The 17,357-nt window shown below is 48.4% G+C and overlaps 1 protein-coding gene across 4 annotated transcripts in view; it reads left to right on the top strand.

Annotated features, from left to right (window-relative positions):
* The window catches only part of PTBP2 (polypyrimidine tract binding protein 2), a 63,512-nt gene extending 50,200 nt beyond the window's left edge, over positions 1–13,312 (top strand). The window contains exons 9-14 of one of the 4 annotated variants that reach the window (XM_066353518.1): positions 6,232–6,371; positions 7,791–7,824; positions 8,232–8,324; positions 11,176–11,392; positions 11,489–11,566; positions 11,701–13,312. In XM_066353518.1, coding sequence (XP_066209615.1) covers positions 6,232–6,371; positions 7,791–7,824; positions 8,232–8,324; positions 11,176–11,392; positions 11,489–11,566; positions 11,701–11,830 — 692 coding nt within the window. In that variant the 3' untranslated portion in view covers positions 11,831–13,312. Of the gene's footprint in view, positions 1–6,216; positions 6,372–7,790; positions 7,825–8,231; positions 8,325–11,175; positions 11,393–11,488; positions 11,567–11,697 lie in introns of all 4 variants that reach the window. The other 3 variants (XM_066353517.1, XM_066353516.1, XM_066353515.1) reach the window with 3 other exon arrangements.
* The last annotated feature ends 4,045 nt before the right edge of the window (positions 13,313–17,357 follow it).

Genomic DNA, 17,357 nt, shown 5'->3' with positions numbered 1-17,357 from the left:
ATTTGTTAATTATCAGTGGAAGAAGTTGCTACCCAGCTTTTGTTTGGTTTAGATAAGTATTTAAACAAGTTAATGAATGGGGCAGTCTAGATTCTTCCCAGCCTGTCCTTGAAACATTAGCTTCTGGCGGCTGCTTCTCATTCCTGGTCATCTGAGAGGTTTGCGATAGTGGGCTCAGCCTAGAGGTGGTCGGTTTTATTTATGTAATTATCGGGAGTTTTTGGTGGGGAGGGTTCTTGTTAAATTACTCCTGAAAGGATTGGGGGCAGGTGGATAAGTAACTAAACCGAGTTCATTAAAAGTTAGATACTTCTCTGAAGAAAGAGTTCATCCCCATAAAATAACCAGGAAGCTTTAATATTTTCCTCCGTAAATATCAATAGACTATACTCTCTTACAGCTAATTGTGAGAAAAAAATACCTTCAGATGTGTGAATTATTTAATCAAAGGCTGGCTGTCCCTCAGGTGTTCTTGTCCCCATGCGTGTGCGCAGTCTGCCTGTTCCTCCTGATTGAGTCTGTAAGACATGCAGTAATGGGTGTCCCGTGAACTGCTGTGTACACGGTCGCAGTGGCATGCGGGAGACTCAGAGACAGACACAGTGGACATGAGTATTGTGACACTGAGCTAACAGAGCAGTACTTGTATGTGAGTGATGCCTGTGCTCTCCTCTGCATGCGTGTGTGCGTGCATGTGTGTTTAGGAAATAGGTGTTCTTTCAATGTTGTCTTTTAGATATTTAATAAATTTAGGCTGTTCAAGGTTTCAGTATTTTCCAAAGGTGAATTCTATTCAATAGCCCCACAGGTTAGGAAGAATGAAATTATTACTTGGTGTTTTCATGAATGTGTAAGGCTCCTTACAGTTAATTATGGTGCTGTAGGCCATTAAATAGACTTTTCTAAAAAGAAATGTGGTGAAAGGAGTCTCAGATGCACAAGTTTCTGAGGAACGGGACCTTTCCGGATAATTGGTACTGCTTGAGGGGGATTAGCTATTCTTCCTACCACATTTGCTCTTCCTATAGAAATTTGGCTCTACTCAGAATGTCTAGATATATCTTGGGGGTGGTTCCTATTATAGAATTACTATTGAGGAAATTGTTTAAAAATAGTTACTTAGATCCCACCTTTGTTGCTAAGAGTTTTTTATTTTATATGTTTTTATGGCAAGTACACTTGAAATGCTATGGTGTAGAATAGAATTGTCTCAATCCCAAGGACCAGAGTTTTATTTATCTGATGGTGTGGATACTATTTACAGCTAGCTGTGTATTGACGGTTGTGTGCCTGGCATCATTTTTAGCCTTTTTGTGTAAGTTCCCCTTATTGCCCCATTTTGTAGATTCGGAAGCTGGAGCCCAGTGATTAGTTAACAGTTTGCTCAGATTCTCGTCATTGGTGAGTGGCTGCGACAGTTCCCAGAGCCGAGCAGCCTGACTCTGAGGTCCCTGCTCCTCTGAACGGTGGCCAGGGGACAGGGTGTGCTGTAGTGAGCGGGGCCTTGAGCCTGCCTTCTCTGCCCTGGGCATTGAGGGAGTGCAGTCATGCCACACATGCAGTAAGTAGGTACGGCCATACTGTTAATGATTGTTTTCCGTTATACTAAGATGTTTTCTATTGCCATACAGATTTTTAAATTTTTAATTATTTCATTGATAAGAGGAAAGCAACAACTCATTGTTCCATATAGTTGTGCACTCACTGATTGCTTCTCATATGTGCCCTTACTGGGGATTGAACCCTTGACCTCCATGCACTGGGATGATGCTCTATCCACCAAGCAACCTGGCCAGGGTGCCATGACAGACTTTTCTCATGGGCCAAAGGCCATTTGATTTGAATAAGAATAAGGAGGATTTAAAAAACACAGAGTGCACTAATGTTAGGGGAGTGAGCAATGCTGGGTAATGAATGAAGGGCCTGGTGGTGAGAAACATGAAGGGTGGTGGTGCCCGGACAAGAGCTCCCGCCAATGCTGGTCCCAGGGCCCTGGGGACTGACACTCTGCCCGAGATGTCCCTGTGGGTCCAGAGTGGACGCGTGGGGCGAGAAGGAAACGAAGCAGAGATGGGGGAGGACAACGGGAAGTGGCCCCTTTCTGACGTGCTTACGTAAGAATATGGGAACCTGGGAGGCGTCGCTGGGTCAGGAAGCCCTGCCTCTGACTCGGAGCAGGGGTCCTGTGGGCTTGTGAACTGGCGGCCAGGGGGTTATGCTGAAACCCTTGGTGTAAGATTCCCAGGTCCAGGAGAGGAAGGGAACTGCAGACCTGATGTGGGGACGGTAAGTGGCACACATCTGTCGTGGATAAAATAAAGCAGCGGGAATTGAGTGGTGGAGTCAATAGTTCTGAAATCAGAACTGCTCATTCGATTCAGTGGTTACTATAGAGGATTCACAAAAACGAGAGTAAGTCAAATTGTTACGGACTAAGGATGGAAATATGAAGTAACTACTCTGAAGTGTGCCGCAGACAGTAGGAAGGGGACCTGGGGTAGTGACCCAGGAGTAAAGCAGTCCGGGGAAGTGTTACAGTGAGGATGTGCGCACAGTCACCGAGAGGGCGGACTCCACGTCCACACAGCCCGGAGTTCAGGACCTGGCTCAGCTCCCACAGCTGTGGTGGACACGTTGCCTGTGCTCCGTGTCCTGGGCTCATGGTGAGGATTCCCAGTGTTCGTGCCTTCCACGGCCTCTGCACAGGGCCCCCCACACCAGGACGCTCGTCACCACAGCTGGTGTGTGTGTTTAAGGCTGGCTGCAGTCCCGAATGGACTGTGGTGGATCGGGCCACGAGGGCAGTGGAAATGGTGGGGTCTGGGACCTACAGAGGTACCACGGAGTCATTGTGAGAGCTGGCGGGAGCTGTATCCGGCGTGCAGAAGTGCAGGGGCGGAGCTGGAGTCGGAGTGGAGTCACTGGCCTGTGGTCCGTGTTCTTTTCACCATTCTGTATCTTACGAAGAGAGGGAAAAGGGACAGATGGAAGAAGGGGGACCATTCGAAGTAGGTAGAAGAAGAATTTAGGTATTTTGACCTCTTAGAATATCCTTGCTGAACATAATGGGGCTGAGAGTAGGTTGTAGAACTGAAGTCTAGTGGCTTTAGGGACCGCCGGAGAACAGACTAGCAGTCGGCTCGTGCTGGGGAACAAGGGGTGGGGTCAGTGTGGGGGGTGGTCTGTTCCTGCGTGGAGGCCAGAGGAGGCTCCGTGGCTGTGAGGGGACAGGAAGGGGGATTGGAAGGAAGATGTCGGGAAAAGGGGATTCGAGTGTTAGAAGTGAATGGCACAGAGAGCTGAGGGAGTGGAGGGGAGAAGAATTAAAGCTATAGCAAGAGAACGTCAGTGTGGTGCGGAGTGGAAGCCAGCCAGGTGAGGAGGGTAAGGGCAGAGTCAGCAGGAGAAGGGGGTAGAATCAGCGCATCTACAAACAGTGCTCAGGATGAGGAACTTTTTGAGATTACTTTAATATTGGTAACTAATTATAATTAGTTCTTAAGTTGGGTTTTTTAGCTTAGTAGGCTATGAGAATTATAGCTTCTTGTCTATTAGAATTGAAAATGAAATAAATTAAACTGCTTTTAATTTATTGTGGAACAGAGCCAGAAAATGGTTTTAATGAAATTTTGAAGCTAGTTTTATATTGTTCAAAGGGACCCTGAGTTCTGAGTGTTTTCTCCTCCTGCTGTGCATTGCGGTGTGTGTGTTACTGACTGGGTCCCGTCAGCACCCAGGAGCTGAACAGAAGTCCAGGTTACTTTCTCTACTAAAAGGTAGCCATTTAAAGGCAGGGAGACGAGGGGTGATTTGCGCTGTGATGCCTGCTGTCGTTTCCGCCACTGTTAATTGTGTTGTCTCCTCAGTGGGACACTGTGCACCCGGTCCCAGCTCTGTGAAAACGGGAGGAACGGTGTTTAAGGAAGGAAGAGGGGTCACTTTCTACGAGTGTGCAGTTGCTGTAAGGCACGCCAGGAGTTTGGAGTGCCCTCGTCCTCGGCATGGGCACCAGGTGGAGGCGCCCACCGAGGGCTCCACAAGAGCTCTGGAGCGGAGCAGGAAGTTAGTGCTGCAAGGGCCCCGCTGCTTAGAAAGAGCCACACTCCGCAACCCGCACACGCAGGACGCCACTGTGCACTAGTGCACTCCGCACAGGAGACGCTGCTGTTCTCACGTGAGGTCCTTGTCTCTGGGATTTCCTTTAGAGACAAAACGGGTTGATGGAGAACACGGTGGGCCATGACCAATCAACCAGTGCTGTGCGTACACGGGGTTCATTATTCTTGTCTCTATTTTCATGTATTTTGGGAATTTTCAAAAATAAGTAAAATCTAAAGGAAAGTGGAGAAGAAAAAAGGGGTTTCGAAACAGTGTAGACAATAAGCCATAAAATAAACTCATCCAGAGCAAGGTTGTGAGGAACCCCCACCCGCTGCTGGGGTGCTCAGCGAGAAGGCTAATGCGGAATGGAAGCAGCGTGCTGTCAAGTCTAAAACTAAGGAGGCTCAGGGACTTGGACTCTTAAAGAACACTGCAGACTGACAGTGGAAGGTCACAGCAGTTTTTAGAGTAAAACAGGAGACACTTGGCCGAAAGGACAAGGTACCTGAAAGGGGGGGTAACTGCGCATCCCGATGACAGACAGACAGACGGAGGCTGGCAGAGGGAGGAGGGGACAGCGTCAGCTGGGGGGACCCCAGTGCCGAGGGAGTGCCGCCCAGGTACGTCTCATTAGCTTCCCTGAGGTTGGATGAGAGTTTTTTCTTTGTTTGAATCATGGGAAGGAGGAAGAAAACGTGTATTCATGCTGTAATGAAGCGAGATTTAGTGAGAAGTAAGCTGGTATGTCAGGGTTTCAGGATGAAGGATTCCAAACCGTTGGTCACTGGAAAGTGGATACAAGATGCTGAGACAGGAGGGAGTTCCCTAAAGAAATGACTTAACAATCTTGAAGACGCAGAGCAGCGACAGGAAATAGAACAGAAGGAAGAAGGGAGTGAGGAGACGGATAGCGGAGGGCGGGGAAGCTCTGAATCTGTGTGACTGCCTGCTCTCTGTCCTGGAGAGTGCTGGCCGAGGAGTGTGTGCCCCCCCCCCCCGACCGTGGGCGCCGGTCACGCAAGCAGCCCTGGGAAGATCTCGAGCAGAGGGGGTGAACGGGCTGGCGCTCCGGGCGCTTGTCTGCAGCAGCGTCTCAGCCTGTCCATCTCCTGGTGCAGAGCTCATCTGCGTGCAGACACCGAAAACAGACCGCACTTCCCCATGTATGAGACGCACTTTCCCTGGAAAATTTGGGGTCTAAAAACTGGGTGCATTTATGCAGTGGTTGTGACATTTCAAATGCCATCAATGGAACTGAGGACAGGGCAGTAGATGAAGACAGTGATTCGTCCTCAGACAGAGATGAGGACAAGCTAATGAATAGGAGTTTTGACAGTGATGAGGAGTTGTGTGAATTTTATGATGAATAAAACTTCAGTTCAGTAACTTGATATAATAGTTTTTTTCAAATTTTGGGCCCCAAAATTAAGGTGCGTCTTATGCATGGGAGCACCTTATACATGGGGAAATACAGTATACCAATCTGACAAAAAATGGGTATTTCAAATCATTCACACCGGATAGCTGTTGTCCTGTTGCCCGCTGTCACTTTTTTACTTGACACTAAGGGAAAGGTCAGCGCCCAACTAGTTGGGCATTCCCCGTTTTAAAAGTTCCTGCGCTCACACCAACGGAACATCACTGGTATTTAGGAACTGAGGCCTTCCGAGCTTTATAAGCTGTGATTACTTCTTTGATTTCATGTGTGAGTTTATGAAGAAGAAAGTGCTTGTGGAAAACAAGTGAGTTACTGCTGTGTTGAAGGTGATATTTTTAGATGAGGCATCTTGCGATAAGCCATGGGAGAGACTTGTTCAAGTCTCTGACTTGGAAATACACTATTCCTTATGATCTGTTTGCTTTTCCGTAGGAAATGGAATGTTTTGTATTTTTAATGTAATACAGGTATGTACACCTTTGTTCTAATATTTAATTTCACTGAAACCAGTTCTCTGATGCCTCCGTGTCAGCAAACCTTTTTCCTAAATGTCTTAAAAATTAATTTTCAGGAACCTTTGGAGTGGCCAGCCTTAAGTCGTGTAGCCGTTGTGCTTAAGTTGGTTTTTGTAAATGACTTGTGTGTGTTTCGTAAAATACGCTTTATTTTAAAATTAGGGCTTCCTGTTGCAGCTGTTCCAGGCGCTCTGAGCCCTCTGGCCATTCCAAACGCCGCGGCGGCCGCGGCTGCGGCTGCGGCGGGCCGCGTGGGGATGCCCGGAGTCTCGGCCGGCGGCAACACGGTCCTGCTGGTTAGCAATCTGAACGAGGAGGTCAGTGCCGGTCTCGCGTGTGCGTCCTTGACCCCATCCATCTGTGCAAGTTCCATGTTGATTTCATTTCGCACTTGCCTTTCTTTTTATGTACATTCATTAGAGTATTTTTTGTATGTTTCTACTTCTGAATAAAATCTATGTACTTGTTTAAGTAATACTTCCTTTAGACAGTCATATCTCTTTAAATAAATATATATATTTAACCTAACTACCTATTTTTCCTAAGAAAAATATGGTGAAGTACAGTAGTTTGGCTTTTTTTATCTTTTTGTTCTCAAAGGCAAATATAATTCGATTTGCAGATTTAACTGTAAAACAGTTTTGCTCTTTGCCTTGTTTAATTATTTGCTTGTTCATTTCATGCTTATGTGTCATTGCATTTTTTTAAACCTTATTTTATGTGAACTGCTCTAATACGTTTTTCTTCGAAGGTTCTTCCAAAGATCTTGGCGAGGCACTCTTCCAGTCTCTCTTAGTAATTTTTCTTTGCAGTTATTAGTCATTGTCTTCTAAAGATATTTTCCAACTTTATCCCCCCTTGTTAAATAAAATTTATTTCAAATGTTATTTTTAGTTACACATTTTATGTCTGGTATATTTTATTTTGATTGCTATGAAAGCTGGTATGAAATGTGGGAGACTCAGTGTATCAGTTTACGGTGTCTAATTTGACTGTTGAATATTTGTTTCATTTTTAATTGGCCTCTGTTAATAAGAACATGAAGCTTATTTTATCATTTAATACTACTGTCATTCACAGTTCTGCATGCTAAAATGTTTGAATCAGAGTGCCTTTGTTTTTCTTTTAAAAACGTTGCCTGCATTTCATAACCAGCCGTGCTTATGCCGTTGAAGTTCCAAGTTTAAACCCCGTGCATGTCTCCTTCCCACGTTGAGATGAAAAGCTGTAATGGACTCTGATGTAGATGTACTTTACCCATATTTGTCTTGGATGACTACATTTTACTCAGTTTTTCTTGTACAGTACATAAACCAACCATTTTCTGACCAAATTCCTGCATTTCCTATGTACTGACCTATATTTTATTTTTTTTTTGTTCCCCAACTCCTTATTTTTTTCTTCTGCATTGCTGTTTCCCTTCCCCATTTCATCCTCTCCCTGTGTGTCACCTTCCCTCTCCTTGTCTTTCCCAAACACCCGCCCCTTCCCTGTCGTGTCCTCTGTTTTCCTCGTCCCTGTCTTCATCCGTCTCCATTCCCTACGTTCATGCTTCTGTGCTTGAACAAATGTTCCTCGGACCAACTTGCCCCAATTAACCGCCTTGAACCATGATCCATGACCACCTCACCATTCTGCGGGAACCACCCTTCGTATGGATGATCTGTTCATCTCCGCTCTTCCTCGACTCTCCTCTCTTCCTGTCTTACGCTGCTTGCTCCTCTCTCCTTCTAAAGATGGTTACGCCCCAAAGTCTGTTTACCCTCTTCGGTATGTTATCGTCAGCACTATACTTTTATTATTGATTTCAGTTTGGTTTCACCTTAATTCTTATTTGTAGCTAGTACTTTGGCTTAAAGTTGAATAGTAAATCTTTTGCTATTTTTCTTTGCTATTTAAAACTCTCCATAGACACAAAATTTGTTTTAATGCATGCTGATTTATTTTGCATGGTCTTTAATATCATTCACATAGCTTTGAGGGTTTATCAAATTTGTTCTTTTCAAAATTCACTGTTCAAAATCTCGACCTTTCTTTATTCATTTGTGAGAATGGTGAGCTTGAGTGCGTGATCATGTTGGTGTCTGAGTGTTTCATTAATGTCAGAAAGATGACCTTGAGCTGACGCGCACCTAAAATTAACTCCCTTCTGGATTACCTCTGTGGCTCCACCCAAGGTGTCTACGGAGACGTGCAGCGCGTGAAGATCTTGTACAACAAGAAGGACAGTGCTCTCATCCAGATGGCGGACGGGAACCAGTCACAACTGGGTAAGGCGGACGCGGGCTGCCCGGCAGCCGCAGGGCCCGGCCCGGGCGCTCAGCCAGCCCGTCAGCGAGCACGGCCCCTTTGTGCTCCTGAGCAGCCACCGGTGGTTTTAGGGGCCAGGGCTCCGAATGTCACGTTTCCTGTGTGATGTAAATAGTGCTCTGTGGTGAACGTGCTCGTGTCTTTCTGCTCTGCTCTGTCGACATGGGAAGGGCTCTGGGCTCCCAAGTTGCAGTAACACTTGTGCATGAGAGTCACAGCATTTATGTTACAAAGCCGTAGTGGAAGTGAACTGTCCACATCGTCCATGGTGTTGGGGCTGATGCGTGGTACTTTAATTCTAACGTCATTGATAGGAAACAGAGTCACTAGGAACATGGATTTTACAGGTGCTAGGTCTTTTCAGAATGACACTCCTGGGCCAGATACACTGTTAGTTCCTTTAGGAATCTGGAAATAGACTTTAGTCAACTTACGCATATATTTTTACTTGCTTGGTGATTTTTAATTACATTAATATCTCATTTGTACACAGATTGCATAAACCTAGAGTGTAAGTGCATCTCACAGCATAATTGACGGTACACCACGTGCTCTGTGCTTAGAATTCCATTTGATGAGATCCAGGGAAGACGGGGCTTCACACGGATTGCACTCACATTGCTCATTTTGAAATTTGCTGTTTTTGACATAAAGACTAGTGTAATGTTGCCGCTATATCAGTGAGACTCGCAGACTAACAGCATGACACAGAGTGCACCTTGTGGCCTTTGGAGACAGACAGAATCAAGTTTGGATTTCATTGCTTCTTGCCAGCTATTGTGGTAGCCCAGACAATGCATAGGACGTCATACATCTGGCTTTTCTCCATTTAAAGTGCAAATGTCTGTCTGTAATGAGAGCTCTGTCTTTCTGCCCTGGGGGGTGGGGGGGTCACTGTAAGGAGTGTTTCTCAGTGCCTTCCACACAGAGCACCCCCCGCACTGCCTTTGTTCCTGGTCACCGTGTGGGCAGCGGCACGACCTCACAGACATCAGGTGTGCCCACCACTGTGGCTGACAAGTACTAGAGGTACAGTTAAACCAACGTCTTCTGAGTAGTTTTTCGGTTTGCTGTAGTGTAAGGAATATTTTAATTTTTACTGTATTAGTCTGCTTAGGCTGCCATACAAAATACCACAGACCCAGTGGCTTAAACAACCGAAATTGATTTCTCAGGGTCCTGGAGGTGGACCAGCCCAGATCCGGGTGCCAGGGTCCGGGTTCTGGTGAGGGCTCTCCTGGCTCGTGACAGCTGCTCCTTGGTCTGCACTGGCTCTCCTCCACTCCCCGGAGCTTCCTCTTCTGGGGGGGGGGGCACGGCCTTCTTACACTGCAGGAGGGCTCGCCCTGGGGGCCTCGCTGACCTTCTGGTTACCTCCTCTCAGGCCCTGCCTCCCGAGAGCTTGGGGGAGTCAGGCTTCAGCACAGGAACGTGAGAGAAGACAGTTCAGTGCGTAACATACTTATTGTAAAAAGCCCTAGTTTTTACTTAATAATAGCATGATTCAGAGTTTCTGAGCTGTATAGTGGCAAATAATATTTCTCATTGTGTTGCTATCAAAGAAGTTATTTTAATAGGAATTTCAAGTAAAACTGAATGATAATGAAAGTATTATACAAATTAGATATATTGTAAAGGAAGTGTATGTCCCTTTGCTATCAATAATTGAGTTGATTTTGTTAGGTGTAAGTGTAAATTTCTAAGCTTGTGTGAAATTCAAGGAATTAGTGGGAGTCGGCCGAGGTGAGTCGTTCCTGTTGGCCTGTTAGAAACCTGGAAGAGACTGTTACAGACCCTGACTCGAGTAAACCGGCAGGAAGAGTGCAGACGAGGGAGGGAGGGAAGGGCTCACTGGGGCTCCTCGTGAAGGGTGCCGCGCACTCGACGGCGTCTTCCTTCCCAGACCCCTTTGTGTGTAACTGGTCTGTCCTGTGTGTGTCAGCTAACAAGCAGTGTGTCCGGGCGGGCGGGTCCTGTCCAGCTCGAGCCCTGGGGTGTGGGGGGTCCGTCCACGGGCTCTGTCCAGCTCGCTGCCTGCGCCCGCTGTGCAGCTGCTCTGGTGTGAGCGGTCGGACCAGGCTACCTCAGCTGCAGGACGTGTCCTAGGAAGTCGATTTTCAGTGGTGACTAGTGAAGAAAGAGTCCTGTCTCTAACCTCACGTCAGGTAACGAATCTGAATAGTCCCCCTGCTGCTGGAAGAGGCTGCCTGCCTGCAGGGACCTTTATGGTCTGGAAGGGGCAGGGCAGCCCAGTGAGCTGTGCGCTCGCCGCAGGGACGTCTGTCGGGAGGTCGCAGCGTCTGCAGGCGGGGGAGAGGGGCCCGCCTGTGGCAGTGCTGGGGGGTGGGGCTGGAGCACGGCCCCTCAGCGACAGGACAGGCGCTTGCGCTTCCTGAGGGACCGTGTTCTGTACAGTGGGCAGTCGTGCGGAGCGCCCGGCTCCGTCTTCCCGTTGGGGTCTTCTGTGTCGCCCACCAGCTGCCCACGCCCGCAGGAGTCCAGTCCCCCACCTGACCGGGCAGCCACACTGCAGGACCGCTGTGCACGGGGGCTGGGGCGGGTGGAGAGGAGCCCAGCAGGAGGACGAACAGGAAACTGAGTCGTGCAGGTCACACGTGACGGCAGTGGGGTGGGAACGGGCGCTCAGACCTGGTGCGGGAGGGGGCGGCCTGTGTGGCGGATGGACTTTGCAGGTTGTCGTGGAGGAGCGGTCAGTCTGACCTGCCGCCTGGGAGGGCGCTCTGCCAGGCGCCCTGTCTGCTGTGAGTCGTGAACCTTTTTAGCAGGCACCACTCTGTTCCGTTTCCATAGCCATGAACCACCTCAACGGACAGAAGATGTACGGGAAGATCATCCGGGTCACCCTGTCCAAGCACCAGACCGTGCAGCTACCTCGCGAGGGGCTCGACGACCAGGGCCTCACCAAGGACTTCGGGAACTCGCCCCTGCACCGCTTCAAGAAGCCCGGATCCAAGAACTTCCAGAACATCTTTCCCCCTTCTGCCACCCTCCACCTGTCCAACATCCCGTGAGTATGAGGGCTGACGTCCAGCAAGGGGACTCCTGCAGGCGTGAGTGTGGAGCGGGCCAGTCACTGCTCTCTCGCTTTGCTCCCCTGCCCTAGCCCTTCGGTGGCGGAGGAGGACCTGCGGACGCTGTTCGCCAACACGGGGGGCACTGTGAAAGCATTCAAGTTCTTCCAGTAAGCACACGCTCTTGTCTTCTACGGGGGGCTGGCCAGTGAGAAAGTCCCAATAGTTTGTATGTGTTTTCCAGGAAAGCCAAGCCTTTCCTAATTGGGAGGAAGTACCTAACGCTGTGGTTTTGTTTCAGAAGAGATCACAAGATGGCCCTCCTGCAGATGGCCACAGTGGAGGAGGCGATCCAGGCCCTGATTGACCTGCACAACTACAACCTGGGCGAGAACCACCACCTGCGGGTGTCCTTCTCCAAGTCCACCATCTAGGCGGCCAGCGAGCGAGAGCGGAGGAGTCACAGTGTTTGCTGTCATCACCTGTGTGGACTGTTCAGAAAAGTGGGGACCAGAGTTTGATTTTCTTCTTGTTTCCTTTCTCATGCTGTTACCATTCCTCGGTTCTGAAACGAAGTGGCGTAGGTAAAGACAAAGTCACCGGCTGCTGTATGTCATCCGTTCGATAGGGAAGCCATTTTTAGTGTCTGTTTAAAATTTCAGTTTAATTTTACTTTCCTTTTTCAATTTAGTTGACATACGTGCCTTAAAAGGAAAACTAGTGTTGCTCTTGTGCATTTACTAGAAAAAAGGAATTGGTTGTCTAGGGCACATTGTTCTATGGGGTTACAATATGTTTAGGCAGGGGGATTGGTTGTCTAGGGCACATTGTTATAGGGGGTTACAATATGTTTAGGCAGGGGTGTGTAAAAGGTTAAGTTTTTGTTTCTCCTGCTTGGAACTTAATTTTGAGTTATTGGCTTGTCACATTTCTTTCTATTTAATCAAGTAAGATACAGGATATTGAAAGAATAAAGCAGCGTTTTTTAGTTTTACTACTTTACTTTAGGCTTTATTGCTTTAAGAAAACATTGGCCTTTTGTATCTCACAATTCTGGTCTAGATTCAGTTATGAATGTAGGCATTAGTTAAAATTGACAAGATGCAGAGTATTAATTTCTGTAAGTTTGAGCCCTACGTGGAAAGCATTGTGGAACCTTAACCTTTTGTACACGCTCTTGTGGGACAAGTCATATAACTACCTGTCAGCACTCAGTAACGTCTTGTTTGTGGCTGAATATTTTCCGTAGATGTTTTGAAGTTGACATGACTTATGTGCATTTAAATATCTATTGCCATCCTTAGTTTGTACTTAAGATTTGGAATATGGTTGTGGATTTCTGAGCATGTGAAGACTGGTCTAGCTAGTTTAAGAACTGGTGCATGTATTTTTCAGAGATAAAGAAAGTGTACTGCAAAGACTTGCAGGAAGATTCATTTTGTGGCAGTTTTCTAAAACTGACAACCAGGTGGGACCAAAGTTTATGTGCCTTTAGTCTTAATTTACCTTGCATTGTAATATTCAGTTTTAATAAATCTTCAGAATATTTTGTATTTAGGAATAGATCTGACTTTAATAAAAACATGGCTCAGAATCTACAGGTCAAATTAATTTGAACAGTTCTTGTCGATCTGAATTGTTGATTCTGTTTAAATGACCAATACTTTTTTGAAATTGATGTACTTAGTTTCAAGATTCATAGATTCTGTTATCTATGTAGACAGAACGGTCATGTATATTTTCTATTAGTTGAGTTTTTACATCTTTAGAAATGTAAAATTCAGTATAGTTTGAAAGCGGCACAATTAAAAATTAATTTTCTAACAACGTTGGGAGGTTTGATGGTGGTTTACTTTCCTGTGTGTGTACTCTGCTCACCTCTGTAGCATGTTCAATAAACACTTCTGCGCTCTGTATCCACCTCTTCTCTCTCCTCTGTTCTCCACTGTGCTCTGACCTGTCCCTCTCTGCCGGCGGGCTGGGCGGGCGGGCGGGCGGGGCGCACGGCTGCAAGTCCTGGCTTTCCCGGGAATAAACCAGACGCTGTGGAGCTCCACCAGCGGGTGCTTTTCATTGAAAAGCCAGTGGCTGCTTCCCGGAGGACACGGACTTAGCACGTCCTGCCCGGTACAGTCTGCTGCCTGGAGACGGGTGCGAGGCAGCCCGCGCCGACTCCCGTGTGGCCCTGGTTCTCCGGGCGGGCGGGCGGGCGGGTGCCCTCAGCTCTTCCCGACCGGCCCGCGCTCTCGCGGTTTCACCTCTCTTCCTCTCTGTCTGCTGACCGCTGACCGGCTCCTGGGCTCAGCCCCGCCCGCTCGCACAACGCCCTGGGCGGTGCTGGGGCGGAGCAATGGGCGGAGCAATGGCCGGTCCTCTGCTCCCGCCGGAGGGGACGCTACACTCCACCAGGGACCTGAAACTCGACAGGATTTCCGCCTTTTAACTTTTTAAAGCATGGTGACTAAGGGACAAGTTGTATTACTCCAACTATTTTGGTTCACATTTCTCAAACGGGTGTATCAGTGTCAGATAACTTCAATTACATGTTTTAGGTCAGTTCTGTGATAACTCGTGATGCACACGCGTGTGTGTGGGTGGAGGGGCCGGTCGGGGCTGTGTGAGTGGATGCTGGAGGGGAAGTAGGCAGAGCTACTCCTCCCGCCGGACTGAGCCGGGGATTTCCTTCCTTTCTCCTAATTCAGTTAAATGTTACTTTCTTGGGAATCTGATCCTAAGAATTCAGTAGAAATTCTTTTTCAGCTTATTCCTTATTCTCCTATATATATATATCTTTATTTTAAAGTTCATGTGTTTTAAGATTCTGCAAATAGAATTCACATTGAAGAACAGGGTCAGTTTAGCATTCAGATATGCAGAGACAGACACCACCATGACCCCCCGAGGACTTGTCAAGCTGAGGCTGTTTGCACACCGACACCCCCTTACCCGAGCCCGGGTGTGCCCCCCGAGTGAGTGCAGACACTGCTCAGCGCCGGCTGCGTGGTGCCCCCTCTGCGTTCCTAGTGCCACGTGGGATTTCTGAGCCAAGGGATTCTAACTTGTAGGAAGGATTCCAAACGTGCAGAAAGCCGACTACAGCACACGCCGTGTCCAGCGTTAGTCACCAGCCACGGCCGCCCCTGCTTCCCTACACACGCATCTCCCCGCCTGTGCATGCGAGCCCCACGCACGTCACCACTGGCCGTCCCGGGCGCTCTGCCATCCCGGGTCGGCCTAGCTCGTGGGCAGCACCTTTTCTTCAGGTATGAGAACCTGCTGTTCAAGGCACAGTCCCAAGGCCAGCAGGAGGCAGCGCCGCCCGGGCGCCGGTGCGAGCGCTGGGTCTCCGCCTGCTGACTCGGTGTCCCGACAGGGTGGGCGTGGAGACCCGCGTGGTGGTCACGCTTGAGCAGCCCACTGGCGAAACTGGTTCTTCGGTTCTTAATAATCTGTCTGTATTTATAATACTAATTACGAGAGGAACCTGAAGACGTAGGTGTTAGTTATTTTTGTTGTTTTTTTTTCATTTTTCCAAAGCTGGAAACGGGGAGGCAGTCAGACAGACTCCCACATGCGCCCGACCGGGATCCACCCGGCACACCCACCAGGGGGCGATGCTCTGCCCCTCCGGGGCGTTGCTCTGTTACGACCAGAGCCACTCTAGCACCTGGGGCAGAGGCCAAGGAGCCATCCCCAGCGCCCGGGCCATCTTGGCTCCAATGGAGCCTCGGCTGCAGGAGGGGAAGAGAGAGACAGAAAGGAAGGAGAGGGAGAGGGATGGAGAAGCAGATGGGCGCTTCTCCTGTGTGCCCTGGCCGGGAATCGAACCCGGGACTCCTGCATGCCCGGCCGACGCTCTACCGCTGAGCCAACTGGCCAGGGCGTAGGTGTTAGTTTTAAAGACTTGTCAGCATGAGACATGCAGTGTTATCCTCACAGATGAAAGGCCAGACCCTGGATCTGGGGATTTCTACTAACTGGACACGTGAATCTTAATCTCTACAAAGTTTTACACTTTCTTCACTAATACCTGTTTAACCTCTTGAAAATTCATTCTTTTATTCAACAAGTGCTGGCCAGGCTAACTAGAAGCCAGCTTGGGCACCGTGAGCCCGCAAGTGAACCCCAGCCTTCCTGTCGTGGGGTGATCTGTCCCGGGAAGATCAGTCAGCAAGCGGTTTACATACTTAGGTGTGTTTTGTGGAGAAATTCCTGGAAGCTTTGAGAGGATATTCAGCCTCTGTCAGGAACAAAGTTAGCTGGGCTGGAGGGAGGAATGTGGAAGGGAAGTGTAGATAGAATAGTTTGTGTGTTTTTTTTAACTGGGAGACACTGAAAGTTCAGCACAGGTCGGTCCTTGAGGCGGGAAGGGGCAGGGAAGAGGGTGTGCACGGGGAGAGGCCGGGTCGCAGCCATGCCCAGGGGTCCAGACTCCCTTCTAAGATCACTGGCTTTTAAACAGCTGTCGGTAGAACCAATTTAACACAGGGGACTGGGAAATGTGTTCATTAAAATATCCCTTTTAAATATACAGTCTTTTCCTAATTCTAATAAATTTTCAAGTTCATTTACATTTATCTAACACAGTGGTAGTCAACCTGGTCCCTACCGCCCACTAGTGGGCGTTCCAACTTTCATGGTGGGCGGTAGCGGAGCAACCAAAGTATAAATAAAAAGATAGATTTAACTACAGTAAGTTGTTTTAGAAAGATTTATTCTGCCAGACTTAGCGAAAATCTGACATAAAGTACTTGGTAAGTAATTATTATTATATGCTTTAACTTGCTGTAACTCTGCTTTATAAATTTTATAAAGTAAAGTTACTTCCCTACTTTATAAATCACCATTACTGTGGAACCGGTGGACGGTTAGAAAATTTTACTACCAACAGAGATACAGAAGTGGGCGGTAGGTATAAAAAGGTTGAGTACCCCTGATCTAACACCTAAGCACCTCAAACAAAACTTGTCCGTTCTTTTCAAAGAATGCAAAATGTAAGACTTCCAGAAGTTGCCATATTTCCCCATGTTAAGACACACCTTAATTTTGGGGCCCGATTGGGGGGAAAAATGTGTTACATAAAGTTATTGAACTCAAGTATTATGCATCAGAAAATTCATACAACTCCTCATCACTGTCAACACTCCTATCCATTAGCTTGTCCTCATCTGTGTCTGATGATGAAACACTATCTTCAACAATGAGTGTAAAAACAAGCGCGAAAAAGGAAATTCAAGTAAAAAATTACAATTGTTGCATAAGACGCACCCAGTTTTTGGACCCCAAGTTTTTTGAAAAAAGATTAGTCTTATACATGGGGAAATATAGTCTCTCTTTTTCTTGAATGAATGCCATTAAAAGGCTGTGTTATCCTGAGGATACTAACCCCCTGACTGTGCTGTACCTGGTGTGGGTTAGCCAAGGGCCTGGAACCAACGTGCTGCGTGGTTTCAGACGGTCCTTATGGCAATTAAAGCCCTTCCTGTGGAGACAGGAACCTAGCCGTAGAGGAAGAGGAAGCGGTGAGGTCTGAGGCTAGGACTGCGGTGGTCTGGGTCTGGGTCTGGGTCTGGGTCTGGGTCTGGGTCTGGGTCTGGGTCTGGGTCTGGGTCTGGGTCTGGGTCTGGGTCTGGGTCTGGGTCTGGGTCTGGGTCTGGGTCTGGGTCTGGGTCTGGGTCTGGGTCTGGGTCTGGGTCTGGGTCTGGGTCTGGGTCTGGGTCTGGGTCTGGGTCTGGGTCTGGGTCTGGGTCTGGGTCTGGGTCTGGGTCTGGGTCTGGGTCTGGGTCTGGGTCTGGGTCTGGGTCTGGGTCTGGGTCTGGGTCTGGGTCTGGGTCTGGGTCTGGGTCGGGCCGGGCCGGGCCGGGCCGGGCCGGGCCGGGCCGCTGTGCGTCAGGCCCCCCGTCAGGCCCTGTGTGCACCGGGGACGTGCAGGTCGTCCCTCTGCCCGGGGATTCTGAGAGT

The sequence above is a fragment of the Saccopteryx leptura genome, chromosome 11 (assembly GCF_036850995.1).
Source record: "Saccopteryx leptura isolate mSacLep1 chromosome 11, mSacLep1_pri_phased_curated, whole genome shotgun sequence".
In the NCBI taxonomy this organism is placed as follows: Eukaryota; Metazoa; Chordata; class Mammalia; order Chiroptera; family Emballonuridae; genus Saccopteryx; species Saccopteryx leptura.
This window is presented reverse-complemented; position numbering and strand designations above follow the sequence as displayed.